This window comes from Acipenser ruthenus, chromosome 49, assembly GCF_902713425.1.
Source record: "Acipenser ruthenus chromosome 49, fAciRut3.2 maternal haplotype, whole genome shotgun sequence".
Classification (NCBI taxonomy): Eukaryota; Metazoa; Chordata; class Actinopteri; order Acipenseriformes; family Acipenseridae; genus Acipenser; species Acipenser ruthenus.
The window spans coordinates 8,182,185-8,202,838 of record NC_081237.1 but is presented as its reverse complement, the minus strand read 5'-3'; the positions used below and the strand labels follow the sequence as shown (position 1 = coordinate 8,202,838).

General features: G+C 43.3%; 2 protein-coding genes across 2 annotated transcripts; both read right to left on the bottom strand.

Moving 5' to 3' along the window:
- Positions 1–1,201: 1,201 nt before the first annotated feature.
- Positions 1,202–6,145, bottom strand: LOC117401361 (C2 calcium-dependent domain-containing protein 4C). Its single transcript, XM_034001974.3, has 2 exons — positions 6,022–6,145; positions 1,202–3,866 (listed from the first exon to the last, which is right to left on the bottom strand). Exon 2 carries the CDS (start codon positions 3,828–3,830, stop codon positions 2,538–2,540), a length of 1,293 nt encoding a protein of 430 aa, XP_033857865.2. The 5' UTR covers positions 3,831–3,866; positions 6,022–6,145; the 3' UTR covers positions 1,202–2,537.
- Positions 6,146–10,079: 3,934 nt separating this feature from the next.
- Positions 10,080–20,012, bottom strand: LOC117401328 (ubiquitin-conjugating enzyme E2 R1-like). Its single transcript, XM_034001922.3, has 5 exons — positions 19,430–20,012; positions 14,070–14,156; positions 13,768–13,865; positions 12,906–13,040; positions 10,080–12,799 (listed from the first exon to the last, which is right to left on the bottom strand). Exons 1-5 carry the CDS (start codon positions 19,610–19,612, stop codon positions 12,592–12,594), a joined length of 711 nt encoding a protein of 236 aa, XP_033857813.3. The 5' UTR covers positions 19,613–20,012; the 3' UTR covers positions 10,080–12,591.
- Positions 20,013–20,654: the final 642 nt, after the last annotated feature.

The following is a 20,654-nucleotide window of genomic DNA, read 5'->3' as shown; positions in this document are numbered from 1 at the left end:
GTTATTGTGAGCTCCTCCTCTTAATGCCCTCACCTGTTATTGTGAGCGTCTCCTCTTAATGCCCTCACCTGTTATTGTGAGCGTCTCCTCTTAATGCCCTCACCTGTTATTGTGAGCGTCTCCTCTTAATGCCCTCACCTGTTATTGTGAGCGTCTCCTCTTAATGCCCTCACCTGTTATTGTGAGCGTCTCCTCTTAATGCCCTCACCTGTTATTGTGAGCATCTCCTCTTAATGCCCTCACCTGTTATTGTGAGCGTCTCCTCTTAATGCCCTCACCTGTTATTGTGAGCGTCTCCTCTTAATGCCCTCACCTGTTATTGTGAGCGTCTCCTCTTAATGCCCTCACCTGTTATTGTGAAGCTCTCCTCTACTAAAGAAATGTGTGTCTAGTCTTTGATGTTGTTGATTCCCTCCCAACTCTAACCTAAAGTGCAATACACCTGCATAAACACAATTGTACATTTCTACAGAAACGGTGACTGGGAGTCTCTGTAATGTGTTTTTTTATCCAACCTGTACCATTTCCTGTTATCACACGGGAGGAACAGGATTTGGAATGAATTATTACTTACAGATTCTAAATAATATCACTGGTCCGGATTGCAAGATTAGAATATGCTTTTTAAATCATTTCTCTTTCTATACGATGTGATCAGCATTCTACCGGTGTTTCATATATTATTACCTGGTTATAAAGATCTCAGACTCGTTTCCTGTTGTATAACTGTTAGTAGGCCTATTCAATTCATTCAGGGCTTCAGAGGTTCAGAGCTAACAGACTGTCATATACCACAAGTGTTGTTATCTTACAACGATCTCAATTGCTGGGCATGTGCTCACTGTCCACTGAACAAAGCGACAGCAGTGAGCAGCCGCTTGATTTGAACAGCCAGGCTTTATAGAAACACCAATTAGAGATTCGAAGTAAAGCGAGTGCGTTTCTGTTCTAGGAATGCCTGGTTTGAGCTGCCTGGCACAGGGTGTTTGTCTCCAGTCCGGGCTCTTGGGAATTAGCAGTTCGGTTTTGACAGAGTGCTTTCACCTGCTACAGTCACAGCCGATAGAAACAGGTGGGCGGTTTGTCCGTCTGTCCCCCGCAGTATTACTCTCCCGCTACCCAGAAAAATGTGAAAACGCATTTATAAATAGAAAACCTAAAATAAAGATTAAAAATACAATGGGTTAATAAGACCCTGCAAATCCACCTTTTTTATTGAGGATATCACTTTATACAGACATTTACAAATGCATTCATTATATACATTACAAACAAATACAAAAAAAAACCCAACAAACACATCCCCCCTTTTTTATATATATATTTTTACATACACTGAGAACGTACACCAAAGTTATCAAAACCAAACCGAGAACATTGCTGGGACGTGCTTTGTGTAAAGTGTTGTGTGTGTGTGTGTGTGTATATATAAATTCTTCATGCGCTGACGTGTTCTCCTGCTTGAATGGTTTCGTTTATACGTTTATATTGAAGCGGTATTTCTGATCGAATAATTAGAAACTGACATTTGATATCAGACTAAAGGGAAATGGAATATGATCGCGTCTGTCGTGCTTTAATTGAAGCTGGGACATGAATGGAAACGTTAGCTTTGGTTGACTGAAACTGCAAAGAGGATTCTCTTCCTTATTTACACGTTAATATTGACATGTAATAACCATGTGCGCTTATTTCATTTTCATGAATTGATGACGTGTCATAAATTAATACTCCCCACTCTCAAGGGGGGGGGGGGGGGGGGTAATTAAGACAGATAAAAAAACAAAACCAAAGCTATAGAACCCAACGACGTCGATAGAACCCAATGACGTCTATAGAACCCAATAGTGAATAAAGAGCTTCCTGGACTGTAAGCGTTGTGCATGGTGCGGTATTTCTCATTTACCAGAGACACCAGAGCACAGCGGCTGGTTTTGTTTTTGAAACTCACCCAAAGAAGACAAAACGTTGCACAGTAATTATATCGTATAAACGAAACCATTCAATTACTAATGACACAACACAGGGAGTTAACTTTACCTTTTTTTAAGTGTGTTGACTTTTGTCTTTTGTCAATAATAGTGCTTAGCTTATCATACAAACATTACTGTTTTTTTTTTGTGTAAATTTCCCGAATCACTGAGTTAAACAACCAAAATAATTACAATCACCTGCTTCCAATGACTTAAACAGTAAGTGGCAGGATTTTTTTCCCCCTCTTTACAATACTTTTCAGTAATTCTTATCAAAGCGGTTTTCAGTAACTCTTGCGTTTCCTTCACAGGTACCTCCATCACAAGTCCTTCATCACGACAACAGTCCGTTTCCAACAGTAACCATACATCAACACGGGCGCCTTTAAACCAACACATCAATAACGTGTACAAGGAACGTACATGCAGCATATGAGAGGCTATGTAGTCAGATGCTTTCGTTTTAATACATTCAATTGGGTTCAGGAGAGCCATCCGATAAAGGAGATCCTTGGAGGGGGAACCCATCTCCAGAGGGGTCAGTCTTCACAAAGCCAGGTTAGTTTACAACCCAGACAGCAGCTTGGCCAAGGGCAGCTCCCGCTCCCCTAACAAGGTATCCCTCTTGAGGCTGGTGCCCTTGTTGACCACCTTCAGCTTGAGGGAGAGGTTCTTGATCTGCACGGAGGGCACCCCGTCGAAGAAGAAGTCCTCGTTGAAGATGGGGTTGCGGCTGTTCTTGATGATAGTGCTCCTCTGCTTCTGCAGCTTGCCAGGGTTCAGGTAGAGGGCCACGCAGCAGTTGATGCTCTTGATGTCAAAGTGCTTGTCGTAGAGGTCCTCTGCAGCGATCACCCTGATCCGCAGCCGGGCACTGCCGGCGTCGTACTCAGCGTAGAGCCGGGCGGTGCCGCCCTTGTGGAGGTTGACGGTGTGCTCCTTGAGAAGCCGCTCCTGGCAGTGCTGAAGGTCCGAGCCGCTCGCGCCCCCACCGGCAGACAGAGAGGCCAGGCAGCGTACCCTCCGCGGCACGTTGGGGCTGGTGTCCGTGGAGCTGCACTCGTCCGTGGACAACGAGCTGTGGCGGGCGAAGGGGTGCTTGGCCTTCGCCACCTTGGACTGGGCCTCGTGGGAGAAGATCTTGAGAAGGGAGGCGGAGCGGGAGAGGAGTGGGGAGTTGAAGGGGGATGACTCCGCGGAGGAGCAGGTGTCGCTCTCCCCGCCGCTGAAGTAGCGGTACGGGTTGACCAGGGAGATGTTGAAGTCGGGAGTGTTGAGGTGGTGGCTCTCGCCGTTCACCTTGGCGGTGGATTTCTTCCGCGGGGAGCTGGGAGACTGCACCGGGCTGGTGTGGTCGCTGTGGAAGAGGGACTCTTTCCTCCGGGTGTGGGGGCTCTCCATGAGGGTGGCAAAGCCGTAGGAGGTCTGGGTCTTGGGGATGTAAGGGAGGGACATGGCCGTCTGGGCCTGGGGGTCTGCGTTGGTGTTCAGGTCCCCTGAGTCGCCGTCCACCAGCTCGTCCGCGCTCTCGATCTGGATGATGTGTCTGTTGGCGGCTCTCAGAAGGTTCTTGGTGTCGCCGGCCAGCTTGCTCATGAGTCGCGGGCTGCTCGGGGGCTTCCTGGTGCTCACGTTCTGCTCGGAGCTGGAGGGCTTCAGGTTGGATTTGGGCTTGACGTCCGGAACCTCCGGCTCCGTGGGGATGCAGGTCAGCTTGGGAGGGATGAAGAAGTCGGGGATCTTGTCCGGGGTCAGGACGTTGCTGTACACGGGAGCCTTGCCCTGCTTGTCTGCAGACTCGCCCTGCCGGAGAATGTTCTCCTCCACAGACCCCCGGATCTTCTCCAGCATCCACATGGTTTGCGTTTCGTTCGTAGTGACGTAGCGGATTTCCTTTTAAAGAGAAAACGCAGCTGTTAATTTCCTTCGGCTTATTTTTTTTTTTTTGCTCTTATGATGCAACTTGTTTACAAAGGGGTACCATCCTATGCACATTAAACCAAGATTTAATAAACACCTCAACAAAGATTTATAGAAGCCAAATGTGATACCTAGTCTACAGCCTGAGACCAATTGCCCATTACAAAAGTTCACCATGGTAAATTTGCAAGGTAGTTTTATAGTTTCACCATGCATTTCTCAAGATCATGCTTTGCTTTTACCATAGCTATCTCTGATTTGCCATGTTTTTTTTAAATATGCTTTACCTCTCTTGGGCTTACCAGTTTGATAACGGCTATTGAACCAGTACGATTCAGAACATAAAATATTATGAAAACACTGTCTTCAGCAACAAGTGTACAGTGAAACAGGTGGAAAAACTGTATCAGTGTGCCAGCTAGCTGCCTGCTACGTACTAAAAGGCTTGTGAAAGTGGGTGAAACGGCTCTGATTCGTGTGCGTCTTGTACATCTCAATCCCTGCTGGGCAGCGCTGCTGTCTGCCATCAGACAGGGACTCAGCCTCAGCCAACAGATGGGTCTTTATGGGAAGATAAAACAATGAGGCAGAGCAGACCTCCCTCCCCAGCTCATTAGAGGTAATTGAAGGTCTCGCCTTACCCGTTTATCAAGTGTTTGTTCGCTGGATATTGAAGTGTGGCCGAAATGGAAAAGGGGAATGGGTAAATAGATGACTGCTTGCTATGAAATTTCAAGTATAAATATATATATATATATATATATATATATATATATATATATATATATATATATATATGTATATAATTTCAGATACAGGAGTTGTATTTGTTGGCCCTGTGCTATATACAGTATGAAATGCTGCATACAGGAGATGTAATCTCTTCTGGAATGTATTCTTCAAACACATTTAAGACAACTTATTTAAAAAAAATAGAGACACAGAGTGTGAGAATGTGAGTGTTTGGAGAGAGAGAGAGAGAGAGAGAGAGAGAGAGAGAGAGAGAGAGAGAGAGAGTGAGAGAGAGAGAGAGAGAGAGAGAGAGAGAGAGAGTGAGAGAGAGGGAGAGAGAGATCTATGTGTGTGTTCATAATTATCTTAGAAAATTTGAAAACAATTAGAGAAGTCCCCTTGGAGAAATCACTTTTTTAAAATTTTTATAGGGCTTGTCCGTGCACCACCAACACAGACGAGTCGATATGCGTTTGTCCGTGTTCTTGAAATGACTTAATTGATGTGCAAATTAACATTCCCAGTCAACTGTGTCTTTATTTACAATAGAAACCATGCATGTACTAAGAGCATTGTAAGACCTGCACACAATGTATTAATTCTGAGTAATCCTTTTATCCTCTGTATGCATCTACCTCAGTTTTAATGTCTGTTTTCTAATTACTTATTTGATCTTAGGGGGGATTCAGTATTCCATTTTAATTACAACAGGACTTCATGATATTGTACCATGTATAAATGTAAACATTATCAATAATATTTCTAGTCAAGAAAGCTAAACTTTTTTTTAGCAACTGTTACGAGTTCTCTTTCCTATACTTCTAGAGTTATGACACCTAGCTTCATAAAACATTATTATATGTACTGTAAATATTAATATTGAAAATAACGACAGTAAAATGTACCTGTCAGTTTCCAGGAAAACAATTCTTATTATTTACAAGATATTGCATGTTTGCAGTGGATTGTCATTATTAGCACTCAATAACCACTACAAAATTAACTCAATGTTATATATTCATGAAAAACACGATACAATGTATACATTTTTCCACATGTAATCTCCAGCTGATCCTAATCTTGCATTATTTTGCCTCTGTACTTTATACAGAGCATTAGAATACATTGCAATTAACTTTACCAGGACATGCATTAAAAAAAAAAAAAAGTTATTTAATATAGCTGCAAAAAAAGAAAAGAAGATCTATCGCTTCATTTATTACTAAACCAAGCTAGTAAATAACAAAGAAAAAAAACTTAACAATATGAATAAGATTTGCACTTCAAACCTGTCCCCCTGTGCTGTTGCTGTATACCCTGTATATGATGCTGCAGTGCTGGGTTCATCCCCATTAGGAGGGCTTCAGACATGCCGAGACATCCCTGCTGTACTTACTGTGGTGCAGCTGTGTAGCTTTAGGGTTCAGGCAGATTGAATCAGGAGTCCGTCGCTCTCTGGGCTGTGAGAACTGCTTGACAGAATGACACTCCAGCACCTGCAGTACCTTCATATAGACACGCAAGTACCCCTGTTTGTTAAAAGCAGCCAATGGCAGGCTGCGTCTCCACAGCTACCGTATTCCTCCTAATAGTTTTTCTTGCACTTGCTGTGGCATGCTTCGCTAAGCTCGATGGCTTGTGCTTGCTTTCATTGCATGCTGTTTGTTATGGTATGGTTTGGTTGTGTTGATCAGGGAGATAGTGATGCACACTCAGTCGGAGCGAGTATTCACAAATATCATTTCTGGTGCTTTGACTTCGGCATCTCTGGTGCAGATCATTTTGAAGACTTGATACTGTTTATCAGATTAGCTGTGATATACAGTACAATAGACATTTTGCAGGTGTGGAAAATTAAAGAAACAGGTACTGTCAGAACAGGTATGGTCAAATATTTGATTTCCAAAAACCTGACAATTTCTCAATGTTTTGTGCACTGCATATTTTCATAAGGACCATGTCAATAAACAGTTCAGGGTCAAACTGCCAGAGGCTTTATTTCTCATTAATCATGAGGATCAATATGTGCTGTTCTAAAAAAAAAATCATTTAAATATGTGATTGATACAAAGTTTACCTAAAGTGTTTTTAATGACATTCCAAGAAATGTAAAATACATGGCGGGTGAGGCCGTAATCCTTTTCAAATCTATCAAACGCTAAACATACAAGTGCGGTTTTGCTGTTCTCAAAGGATTTTTCCATTCCTTAATCTCTGATTTGACCTGCCATTGGTTTCCACGGAAACCTAGCTAGAGCTATGGCAACAAATCAAATCTTTATATGTATAGTTTCATCAAGCACAGAAGCTGTCTGGGAGACTCCACTCCAAGGGGGCGGTTCTTTCAGAACAGTCAAGCTGAGAGTTCTTTGTGACGTCACAAAGCAGTCACCTGTGCAGGTCTGTGTAGATAAGGGAGCTGAACATGCAGCTGATTGGATGGGACAGCCCTGACACGCCCCGTAAATGATTCTATAAACTGGATGATCGGATGACCATTATGGTAGGCTGGACAGTTTGCCCCCTTGGTGATTGCTGAAGTTCTGTGAAGCTTGCCTCTGTGACTAAATAGTGACTAAGTATGTTCTGAAAAGCACTGTGTCCAGCAGACCCACCACCTCATCTCCTCACCCCTGTGTGGCTGGGTTCATCCCGCAGTCACAGTTCCTTCTTGCTCTGTGAGAACATGGTGTAATCTATGTGAACCATGCTTTCCCCATGGCTATGCATGTACTTGATTACACTATGCTATGCTTTTACTGTGAGGCAATTTTGTATTTGGTAGTAATGGCGTCTAGTCGTTACAGGTATGCAATTATTAATATGAAAAGCTTATAGATAGATAGATAGATAGATAGATAGATAGATAGATAGATAGATAGATAGATATTAATTAGTATACAGCATTAGCCCAAAGGTGTGTGTGTTCTTGTCTTGGAAGATTTGTCTTGCATGGGTGGACCCACAAGGGATTATTTTCTGTTCCTACCTGTCAGTGGGTAGCCATGGCAACCTCACACAAGAGCACCGGCAGACACGCGCACGCAGGACTGAGTAAAGTTTACCCTCCCGGATCTCAGAGCAGCTTCTCCGGATCACATGCTTACATACTGACCTGGAAATGCGCAGCGTTGAGATTGACGTTCCTGGCGAGTGAACACAGCCTCATAATCCCTCACACTTGCAGGGTCTGGGAAGTGCAGCTTTGAAAGAAACACATATCGAAGCAAAAAAAAAACACGCACACTCGTTTTTAATACAGCTAGAGCTCAGGGGTCTCATTTGTAAACAGACAGCCCGCATTGCGATTTCTGTTTGCACAGGGCTCAGGGTAACATTACAAAAAAAAATACTTTTCATCTTTCCCAGCTCTTAATGCGGACGCTGAAATCGTGTCATCTGTTGTCTTAGTAACATTAAAAAGCCATTAGAAATGATGCGGTGGGCGCTCAGATCTAATTAGCAGGGCGTTCCGCGCTATTGCACAGCTCAGAGATGCTTCGGAGGAAATAGAGAGTTTATAAATATTTTATTTAAACGACGGTACCTAAAAAAAAAAAAAAAAAAAGTGATGTACGTTTTTCTGTCGTCTTGTTTAACTGTTTGTTTCTAAGTGTTCGCTTGCGGCACTTTCACAGTGAAAGCAAAGTTAAGCACAGCACAGCGCAGGCGTGGTGCAGCACAGCAGCGTGTAGCCCTGAGAGCTGTACAATGTGTTTCTGTTCTTAATGTATCCCATCTCTACGAGGCTGCAATGCTTCACTGTGCGGGACGACTCGTGTTGACGTCGGAGTCCTCAGAGGCTTCCGGGACACCAGGACAGAGATGTCTGTACAATGTATACAGCATACCCTGATACTGATGTGACACAGCCATCTGAGATGTCTGTACAATGTGTACAGCAGACCCTGATACTGATGTGACACAGCCATCTGAGATGTCTGTACAATGTATACAGCAGACCCTGATACTGATGTGACAGCCATCTGAGATGTCTGTACAATGTATACAGCAGACCCTGATACTGATGTGACACAGCCATCTGAGATGTCTGTACAATGTGTACAGCAGACCCTGATACTGATGTGACAGCCATCTGAGATGTCTGTACAATGTGTACAGCAGACCCTGATACTGATGTGACACAGCCATCTGAGATGTCTGTACAGTGTGTACAGCAGACCCTGATACTGATGTGACAGCCATCTGAGATGTCTGTACAATGTGTACAGCAGACCCTGATACTGATGTGACAGCCATCTGAGATGTCTGTACAATGTGTACAGCAGACCCTGATACTGATGTGACAGCCATCTGAGATGTCTGTACAATGTGTACAGCATACACTGATACTGATGTGACATTTTATATATATATATATATATATATATATATATATATATATATATATATATATATATATATAATGCATCAGAAATTGCACGTTTTCGCTTTGATAAACGACGTTTATCAAAAAACGACTCAGCCTGGACCTCGTTGTTCTCCAGCGCAGTTTCATTTCTACAACGCGGATCGGAAGCTGATCCCACACTGCTACCTGCTGGCCAAACAGCAGCACTGCAATTCTGACCAGGTGGTTGTATTTTTTGGCACTGCATCTTCCAGCACTCTGGAATCAGTTAGTATCGTGTTTACAAGTGGACGAAGGGGTATGTATTAGTGCAGTCACAGAACACCGGAGGAGAAGCCACATGCTTATTCCTATGGTACACACCAGGAAAGTATCTGAAAATCCTTTAAGTCACCACCCCCCTCTCCTCCCCTCAAATCTTGTCATCCCTCTCGTAATCACAGAAGCAGTTAGACCGCACGAGGAAGGGAGGGAATTCATTATTTTCCTCCTTAAAAAAAATAAAATAAAAAAACCATTGTCTGTGTTTGCTGCTAGCCAAGAAAAAACTGCTATGGAAAAATCCTACCTTTTTTTATTTTTTAAAAGCACATCCCTCGTCCCCCAATCGGAAAAGGCAGAGCGTTTGGTCTGCAAGTAACAGATTTGGGGTTCATGAAGGGGGGCAACCCTTGAATCTTGGGTATCCCTAGTAAATAGAGAAATACTCTGACATGTCAATAGAAATTCTCATGCGGGCTATTTAGCCAAACCAGTTTCGCAGCCACCCTGTAATGCACTGGGTGATGTTTTCATCTCTGCTGGTTCAGCGGCCCTGAACTCCTCACAACGCTGGCCGTCCTTCAGTCCACAGGGGAAGAAGATTGTCTTGAATGATAGCCTCATCTTATATACTGTGGACACGGCTTAGAGTGACCCCGAGGTCTTTGTCAGTCTGAGAGACAGGAGAATGCCCCAGGGGTATCACAGCAAACCTGGGTCACTTTGAAGGAAGGGTCCAGTAGAACGTTTCTGAGACTTGTTTAGAGTATTTTTTTTTTTAGATATAGCCCATCTGCTCTGACTTTAAGAAGGTTCAGTAAGATATTTAATCATTTTTTTTATTGTTTTTAAATAGCTTTACAAACAAATAAGAAAATACACACAAAGAAGAGGAAGTGATCATAAAAACAGGTGCATACGAAACAGGACTGGGGTAAACGTCGTTCTTTTCTTATTACAATCCCGTCAAAAGGAACAGGAATTGATTAAAAGGGAATAGGAACTGGAAATTCATTTTGAAAAAGGAAAAGGAATTGAAAATAAAGAAATGAAATCGACCCCAACCCCGCATACAGATGTAAACATGTAAGTTTAAGAGGTGAGAGCTGTGCCTGAATTCTGACAGCCCCCTTACATGTACGAGATCTTTATACATTCAAATAAAAGCATTCCTCCTGAGGAAATCATCTTAAAACCCCCACAGTAGATTTGTACTCGCAGCTGGATACATGGTTCATGGTATTGAAAACCAAACAGAAATATAAAAATCATAGAATAATTCTGCTTAGCTAGTCTTAAACACCACGAAACACCCCTAAAAAGTGATTGAAGTTTAATTATTTAAATATACTAGGAGCTCTGAATCGTGTTGCCGGCTCTCTGATTTTAAATGCACATTATTGTTGTGTGTTTTTGTACATGTGTTTATTACAAAAAAAAAATAGCAGCACCCACTGCTGATCCAGCACAGTGCACTCACAACTTTACAATATATATACACACACGCACGCACGCACGCACGCACGCACGCACACACACACGAGAGAGAGTTAACCATGCCAGCCCCAACACATTCAGAAAGTATTAGTCTTTATACAACTGTGACAAGAAGCAGCTCCAAAAGCCAAGGGAGCATTGTGTTTATAATATTTATAAAAACACGTTTTTAGTTTTAGCAATGCTCAAGAAACCCAATTCTGTTATATTATTATTATTATTATTATTATTATTATTATTAATAATAATAATAATAATAATAATAATAATAATAATAATAATAATAATAATAATAATAATACAATTCTTCCAGAGTAGCTTGACAATACACCCAGCAGGCTTTGCACAGGATATTTCTCAAACTGAACAGTTCAATGCATTTCCGTTCCTCACTCGGACACCACCATGAAATTCATGTAGGTTATGAAGTCAAATCTGATTTAAAAAAAAAAAAAAGAGGTGAACACCTCAACAGGACAGCCAGGCGTGAACACTGATGAACCTACATGTTAAAAATGATGAAAATAATAATGAAATCCCCAAGCAAGTCATTTCTACAGACCGCCACAGGGTTCAATTCAAACAGCCTTCACCTGTTGAAGGTTTTAGAAAGTCAAGCTGTGTTTGAACCTGTGAACTGGTGTCCGCTCCACCCGTGTGGAAGTACAGTGAGCCGGAGGTAGCGTTTGTGTTTTGTTTTACTTTGGGGGGTGTTACCATGACCCCTTTAACTTTCTCTATATAGATATATAAAGGGGGAGGGCACAGAACTCTAGTGGATTATAAAGCGAGCGTGTTTGCAGTCATTTCAGGATTATTGGAGGCTCAGCAGATCCCTCAGTAGCAGGACACAGGCGTTAAGCGTTTAGCTGCTCCCCCCCAACACACACGGCTTCATTATTATAATTACTGTTATTATAATGAGATGTTAGTTCGTGGTACTGAGGTCAGTTATTTGCTAAAAAAAATAAACAGGAACTTATTTGAGGAATTCTTAATATAATTGTTTTCACTGCAAGAGAAGCAAATTGAACTGTGTTCATGGCAGGAAGGGGGAGAAGAACAAAGAAATAGCAAGGATGACTTCTCAGATAAGAAAACACCATCCCCTTCCACACACACCCAAGCACACAACTTATAAGAGTTACTTATATACAAAACAAGAAGTCAGACAGGTTCGACTGTAAAAGAAAAGTCAGGTCGTCAAATCCCAAAACGTACCCACCGCACCCAGACCGAGCTCCGATGGGCATGAGGGTTATTTCATCTCTGTACCCCCAAAATCCACACACAAAAACTATTTAAACAAAATCGAAGACAAGACAGCAACCTCACATAAAAGCTTACAGTCTGAAGGATAAAAAAGGTAGAGACCTACATAACATTCTCAGTATTTCGTGGTTTTGCTGTGGACCACTTAGCAATTAAAGGGCTGAATGTGTGGCAGCTATTGTCAGACTCCCAGGACGACGCGAAAAGAGTGAACACAGTACCACAGTACTGCAGCAACGCCCTCCCTGCAAAAGAAATCTCACATCGTTTATAAAAAGGATGTTTCACAGCCTTGGGGTCACCCAGGCACGTGTTTAAATAAACTTAAAAAGAAAACGACAAGGAGGAGTTGTGACGGGGGGGGGGGGGGGGGGGGGGGGAAATAAATCAATTAAATAATAAAAAGTGGTTTGTGTTTTTAAATCCAAAATTTGTCGTTTCCTTTTAAAAAAAAAACAAAAAAAAAAACATAACAAATAAAAAGGTTGCTGCTGTTTAGTTTTTTTTTTTGCGTGCGAGTCTGTCCGTTTCAGTTCGTTCTTTTTATTCTAAAGGCGGCCGGCGTCACGACTCCTCCGTTCCGGAGTCGTCCTCGACGTAGCAGCAGTCCTCCTCGTCCTCGTCCATCTCGTCGTCGTAATAATCGTCGTAGAAGAGATCAGAGCCCTCATCCAGCGCCGGTGCCTTCGTCTGCACGCAGTACTCTGCCAGTGTGGTGGGCACCTTCACCCCGTCCCGCTCCGCCTCCGCCTTCGTCGCCAGGACCTGCTTCCTGAATAAAACACACAGGCGAGGGTTACAGGGGGAGAGTGGGGACTCACGCACATTACCGTGAAGGTCGTACGCTCACAAACACCCCGATGTGCGTTTCCTCTGACCTGATAATCTCTGCGTATTCCCGGTCCTTCCCCTTGCTGTCCCTCCACTTCCTGTACATGACGGACGCGTCCACGTTGGCTGGGGAGAAGGTGTTGGGCTCGTTGAGGAGGGAGATCACGCTGAGCAGGATGGTCCTGGCAGGGAGAACTGAAGTTAGCCAAGTGCCAGCCTGGAGCGCGAAACAGCAGGTTTCAGCGTGAAAGCCTCCAAGCCGAATGTGGAAAAGCAGACCTGCTCTTAACTGAGTGCACAGCCGGTGCGACCGAGCCAAGGTTTACTAACAAAAACATCCTGGAGAGAATGCGTGGCTTATTGAGGTGGGGGACATTGCACAGAGAAAGATTTACAGGTTTAGTAGCACGATCCAAGATTGAAACACCTCACTGCCTTACTGTTTCTGAACACCCCCTCCCTTACATTGTAACTCTGTTAATGCAAGATGAAGTACAAGGGTAGTACTTAGTTACCCCCATTCATTTGATGCCTTAATAGATCCTGGAACCTGCAGCTGTACCTCAAAGCAAAGGACTAGCAAACAAGCACACAGCAGCAGCAGCGAGACACGAATGGACTTGCAATGAACTCCACGGCAACGAGGCAAGGCAAGGAAGGGGGTCTTAAAACCCCTGGTTATAACCACACCCCCTTTTTTATGCACACTGACAAACACCAGAGAGAGAGAGTCTATTTCTATTTAGCACTGTTGCCGTGCCGACAGTACAATGCAGTATTTCAATGATGTATGTTACGGGGTCTGAGGTAGTGACAGGGAGATACAAAACCACGTGACATGCCAGTCAACGCTGTGGGGTTAGACTGGACTCCCGCTCCGAGCCCCTCGCATGCTGCAGCCCCCCTTACCGGACGTTCTGGGTGGGGTTCCATCTCTCCGAAGCGAGCTCTCCGCTCTGAGGGTCGTCCACTGGGGGGTGGAGGATGGAGATGCACACGTCGCCGTTCTGAAGACAAAGGGAAGGAGCGAGAAAAAAAAAAAAGGTTAGCACGCTCCGTGAGTTTATTTTTTTTCTTTTCAAAATTACATACAGAACTTTGATATTACACCCCCCCCCCCCCCCCCCCAAGTTAATGACCCTGTTGTGCTGAAGAGAGTCTTAAAAAGAAAGAAATCTTTAGCAGATACTCCCCAAGCAAGCTCGTCTCACCTCGTAGATGTTGGGATGCCACATCTTGGTCAGGAATCTGAAAGCTGGTGGAGAGTAGGGGTAATCAACCGGGAATTTAATACGAGCCTACAGTGGGAAAAAAAAAAAAATTCACAATTAAGAATCAAAGCAAAATCGCTTTAGAGCCATAAAGCCACATTTCTACACCACTTTACAAGGGATGGAAATAAGACTCCCATTGCATTGCAGGTTGATCCACTCCTGCTGAGTTTAAGAAGACACACCTGAGCTTGTTACCTACTCACTGTGGCTAATCAAGCACATAGTTAAACCTGGAATGGGTGAAGCTGCTATGCAATAGGAGTCTTATCTCCACCCCCTGTTATAAGAATCTCAGAACAGTACAACTTCCGTTCACAGTTTTTGCCTTTGCAGGTATTAGTGAACTTGCTCCCCTTTTTCAGTCAATCCGATACTGGTGGCACGCGTTACAGAAACAGGATATTCATTCTCCCTAACCCAGCGTCAGGAGGAGATCGGCAGTGTACAACAGCTTTGATTCCTGCTGATCTGAAAGAGCTTTAAATATTCATACATACAAGATGATCAGGGAGGGCAGAAAACACAACACTCCCACAGTTTTTTAATTTTTTTTTTAAATGTCACGTTGAATTTTTTTAAAAAGCTTTGAAGATGCACCAAGGCAGCAGTAGCATGAATTAATATTTATATTTAAATTAATATTTATAAATTCTCGCTTCTGTTGTTGAGGCCTAAAACGCAAAAAACGGGGCAGTTTGAGAAGAAAGCTTCTGTGGATCAATCAGACCGCAGGATTCATCAAGCAGCTCCTTCGAAAGGTCGATGGGACGTGTGCTGCATTTAGTTATACTCTCTCCATGAAAATACAAACCACACACAGTGAACCGGGAAGCACACAACTTGTAATGGGCTGTGGCTGGGTTCAATACTTTAATCATCAACCAGAACCATTAAAAAAAAAAGCACCACGCACAGTCACAGCCCTCTCTCCACTGTATTGGTCTGGTACTGTACATGCATTTGCCAGTGCTACACTATTAAAAGCCCTACCCCTGACCTCTTTGGCGCACACATTTCAACAACGACTGCTAAAACAAGGGTTGCTTGCTTACACTCAAGGTTATAGGATAGCTGCAATGCCACGGCATATTTAACACGTACATTACGAGTCATTCAAACCCCTACACTGAGCCACACTGGACACATTTAGAAGAAACAGGACACTCGGGAGTCACCTGATACTGCACGTTCACATTCGGGTATCGCTTTGCATACCTACCTGAACTAGACACCATTCAGAAGGGAGCGTAGAGCTGAAGTATTTGTATTGGAGGGTGCAAGTTATACTCATTTGCAACCCATACTAAACTGTCACATATTAAAGACTGGAGCTAATAATCCTGGAGTGCATGTTAGTCCCAGGGCAGGGAGTCTCCCAGCTGGGGTATGGAGTACACCTGGCCGACAGTGCAAACCGAGCCCTGAAACTACAGGATTACCCCAGGCATGAAGGCAGAGGAAACGAGTCCTACTTGTCTAAACACAACAAAACGAACAGCGAGAAAAACAGACGAGAGAGAAAACCACTCGCTGGGGTACCTGGTGTTTTCATTTCTGATTCCAGAGAAACGCAGTGGAATGAAGCTGGTGAGAGACTGTACCTATGAAAGCTAACCGCAGACCTGTGTTTCTACATACTGCACAGAGGTGCAGTGTCTCTCCAGGAATGCATGTGCTTTTGCACAGCAGGGTGCTGCCCTGGGGAATGAGTCACGGCATCAATGGGAGAGATTTCCTGGGAACACCAAACAGGATGTACCGAACAGTTCCTCATCTGCACCTGCTCCAGCCAACACAAAACTCAGAGACACAGGAGATAAAACCCCTTCCTGCAGTAAGCAAACTGGAAATAGGCAAAGAGGACCTACGGTCTAATAACAGGGACCATATACTCGATTTCATCATGTTTCCATCCCTCTGTCATTTAGAACCACAAACTGATGACCTATAATCTCTTATTTAATCAATTAATGTAACACGCCCATTAAATGCTCAATGACATGCAAAATAACTGAGGATAAATACATCATTCCAGGAATCACGTTTCACTAGAACAGCAGAGAGCCAAGTCTGGCCACCCCTGATCTAAAAGAAGTGACATTTTCACACCTCACTCTGGTTAAGTTAAAAGTCAGTTACCTCTTAATACAATCTAGGAGCAAAAAACGAAGGACTTACATACTTGCACAGAAAAAAATGATCATTTCTGCAAGAAAACTAGGCAAATTCACTCTGTAGCATTTACCAAAAGGCTACCAGACAGACTACAGGGAATAAAATGACAATAATATTAAACCCCCCCTTCCTTCCGTTTCTCTCACTTTGCAGACTGGCAGGCGCATCCCAGGCAGTAAACAGACCGGTTAGCTTCCTGCCTGTCCAGCAAATCAAACCCAAACTGCGCTCGCCAGTCTCTACAGTCGAGGACTTGGAGGGATTGCTGTGAAATCCTGCTGCTCTACTCTGCAGAAGCACCGAGCAGGTTTAATTGAGACAATCCATCAAGCAGGGCTCTCCAATCCAGCCCCTCCAGCTCCTGCTTGAGAAGGGCAAGCCCACAATTACTTTCACTGCCTGATTAATACATTCTGCTGGAGACAGCGGGGTGGGGGGTGGGGGGTACACAGGTTTGCAAAGCATACCAGGAAGATTCGGAGCAAGCTTCTGTTCGGGTCTCTGACTGCAAAAGGAATGCACTTGCTAGCATATCCAAGGTCTGTATGGAAAGGTTTGAACGTAGAGGCCAGAGCTCTTGGGTCCTGCAGGACCACATGCTAAGGAATGCCCATACCGCCAAGCACAAATCACAACTGTTCAAACCTAGTGTAAAAACTCTCAGCCAAACGGAATGCGCTGTGAGGTCATAGCTCCAACAGTAAAGCTTTGTGCTTCATAGGCAGATTGCTGGAGTAACAATGTGCTCAAAAAGACGACTGGACAGAACGAGCACGCACGCACACACACACACACTTCGGTGAATGAATATACTGACACTTCCACGCTTGCTGGCCTAGCTACCCGATACGATTCTGGACTGCAGTTTTAAAAGACATGACATTAGCCTTTACTTTTTAAACGTGTTGAAAAAATAGAAAAAAAAGCTCCCTGGCCCTTTCTCCCAAACCTCACGTCACCAGGAGTTACATTTTCTATGCGTCTTGTTCCCAGATCCAGGATTGAAGCGAACGTGTCAGGTGAACGATGCCCTGCTGTCCAGTCTCTCTTAATAATGTACAGCAGGTCAACTCACAGTGTCGGGTCTTCGGGGTTAAAAGAGGAAAACGGGAATTCACGATGCAGACAATAAAAAAGCCTAACTCAAAGGTCATTAGGACTCGCACATTATAACAGAACGTGCAAGAGCCCACCTTCATCCCCACCAGTAATGGAAGACAATAGGCAGCAGTCAGGTTTTAAGCTATTGCTAAACAGAGATACGGGCCCCTGAATTCACTCAAGCTCCTTGGCTTTGTTTCTGTTTGAATAGTTTTAGTGCACTCTGGTTACCAAATGCAAGGCAATTCCAGCTCGGAGATGACTTTAGCAGCAGCACCAGTATACATCATCACTTCATGGCAGACAGATCGACACACGATACATCACGATTACGTCTGCCACATCCGAGGTACAAAAACAAAAAAAAAAAACAACAACACGGGACCTCAGAACGTTAAGAGGGGGGGTTGTTAAAAGTGTAACCTCTCTTTAGAAAGCCTACACATCCAATAGGAAGCATTGATAATGTTACTACTACAGACTACATTGACAACCAATTCATACAGCGTGCTTCTACTGCAGTGCCATTGTATCCAGATTTATCCAGCTTGTGCTCAGATGTACGGTCCTGGCATTTAGTGTTCTTGGGAAGGCACGTTGAATTCCCAGGACACATTCCTAAAAACTGGGAAGATCCCAGGAACACAGGGGCAGGTGGCAACCCTAAAACCAGGATATTATGGATCACCTTTATCCATTCTTGGGACAATTCAGAACACCACCTACAGCAGTGAGGGCAGCAGTGTGGAGTAGTGGTTAGGGCTCTTGACCGGAGGGTTGTGGGTTCAATCCCTGGTAGGGGACACTGCTGCTGTACCCTTGAGCAAGGTACTTTACCTAGATTGCTCCAGTAAAAACCCAACTGTATAAATGGGTAATTGTATGTAAAAAATAATGTGATATCTTGTAACAATTGTAAGTCGCCCTGGATAAGGGCGTCTGCTAAGAAATAAATAATAATAATAATAATAATAATAATAATAATGAGGTCCTTACAGGGAAATATCAAAACTACAGAGGAGGAACTCGCTTTCTGCCAACATTGAAGTAACTCAGAAACTAAATGCGTCGTCTACAAGGAAGGAGATTTGCATTGACGCGCTGGTGCAACCAGTAAATAGATCAAATTACTGGTTTTAAAAAAAAACAAACTTACTTCTTACGATTGACATCCATGGGGGAAAGCGCCTGTGTTTTAACCCTGCTTATCGACACTGTTTTCAACACCACGATTTCCATTGTTGTTTCAAACAAAAGAACTCCCGTTTGGAAACGGAGTCAGGGACCTGTATGTGGGTTTGTTTGTTTTTCTGGGGCCCTGCAGTGGCATATTTTGGCTTGGAGAAACAGCTCAGCGTATTAGCTGGTATCGAATATTATTCTCTTTAAAATCGTGTTTGGTCTGTAGGCTTACGAGCAAAGGCAAAACCAGACCGTGGGGGTGGAGGGGGAGGGGGGTCGAGAATATTTACAGTACCGAGAATACAGAACCGTTTGTGAAAGTGTTTACCAACACAACACACTGCTAGTCGTACAAATACATACTTCAGTACTGGAAAGTAACAGCGTTGGAACAGAAAATCACTACGAGTAGAAATAGGGAAACAGAGTGACACGTATATATATATAATATATAATATATATTGTTGTTCGTGATCCTACTGCTTCCGGTTTTTGTCGGGTGGTAAAGCCGGAAGTTAAAAAAATAAAAACAAAACACGTTTTTAGTTTTATACCGAGACAATAAAGACAAAAGAAAAAAAAAACGAGTTCATGATTCAGTTACTGCGGAAATTAAATACACCGAGTGCTTCGCAGTGTAACGCCTTGGTCACAACAGCCCAGTGTATGCATGCTTCTTTCTACACGTAAAATAATGAATTATTATTTTAATTACTTAAACCTTTTGTGAACATACAAAAAAACAAACACACACACACGTTATATATATATATATATATATTATATATATATATATATATCCAAATTAATAAACTTACGGTACAGTATATTACATTTACCTTAAAGTATCCGCCTTCGTAGTGCGTGTTCGGGGGCCCGAAAATTGCCACTTCCCAGTTATACAAATCCGCTTCATCCACTAAAGTGATTCTGAACCCCTCCACTGGCTCCTCCTGCAGACTCCTCATCTCCAACATCAGGGCTTTCTGAGAACTTGCTACGGACTGTCCGCGGTGAGCCATTGCACTGTTACTATTACTGCTGAATAACAAATACCAACGCGCTTGTATGTTTAAAGAAAACGAGAAAAACAGATAAAAAACAAACACGAATAAAATGAAAAGCTTTTTTTTGTTTGTTTGCAAGTCTACCGTTGTTTCTGTTTGTAATCTACACGGAACAAAAAAAAAGACGAATAAAATGATGGTATTTATATAAAAAAAAAAAAAATCTGTTTCACAGTGGGACGGGCCTTACCCTTTTCCGTTTCACCAGATTTCTAAATAAATGAAACACAACAAAAGAGAGAAGGGCTATCAATTTTGCCAAACACACCGCGGAAACGATCGTGCCTGCCTGAGCCCGTCGCTGCTTCTCTCTTTGAATGCACAGCTGATCAGTGGAGACACAATGTAGCCGCTGCAACAAGAGACACCCCGCCGATAAGCAAGCTCTGGGAGTTCTGGGAACTGTAGTTTTAACCCACGGCGCTGATCAATAGCCACTCTATTTTAGCAACCAAGAAAGAAGACTTACACGGAGAAAAGCCGCTGTGCCATCTGTAAATAAACTCGGGTAGGAGTCTTTTAAATGATTGCAGGGCCCTGGCTTGGTTTAATGTATTTTTTTTTAAAAAAATCCTTCCTTTTTTAAACGTATTTCTTTCTTTGTCAGACTACACTCCCCACACTGCTTTGCGGCAAACCCGCATGACGTAGGAGGGCAGGCATTTGTTGTGTCGTTGCGGAGTGGCAAGAGGCACCACGATTGTGCGTCACGGTTTTTAAACGAGTTGTTTTGCGGGGTCTGCAGACCGATGCGATAGAGATTAACTCCTTTTTAAATGATGTATATGTATTTTCCAAATGATAACTCATACGTGTACTTTTTTTTTTTATATTCCAATGTAGGTTTCTCACAGGTTCCTTTCAAGGTTTTATTTTTTAAATGTTTTACGTCATGAAGCCTGGGTTTGGGGGCAGGGGCTGTGAAGTGTGCTATTGTGTGTTATTTGCTCTCCTTTGTGGTATATTTCTTTTGACATAATGCTTACCAGAGGACAAC

Excerpts from the sequence above, each read along its gene's own strand:
- LOC117401361 (XM_034001974.3), bottom strand. The coding sequence starts at position 3,830 with ATGTGGATGCTGGAGAAGATCCGGGGGTCTGTGGAGGAGAACATTCTC.
- LOC117401328 (XM_034001922.3), bottom strand. The coding sequence starts at position 19,612 with ATGGCTCACCGCGGACAGTCCGTAGCAAGTTCTCAGAAAGCCCTGATG. Across the intron at positions 13,866-14,069 it reads GGCATCCCAACATCTACGAG|AACGGCGACGTGTGCATCTC; the intron begins GTGAGACGAGCT and ends CTTTGTCTTCAG. Across the intron at positions 13,041-13,767 it reads AACCCCACCCAGAACGTCCG|GACCATCCTGCTCAGCGTGA; the intron begins GTAAGGGGGGCT and ends TCTCCCTGCCAG.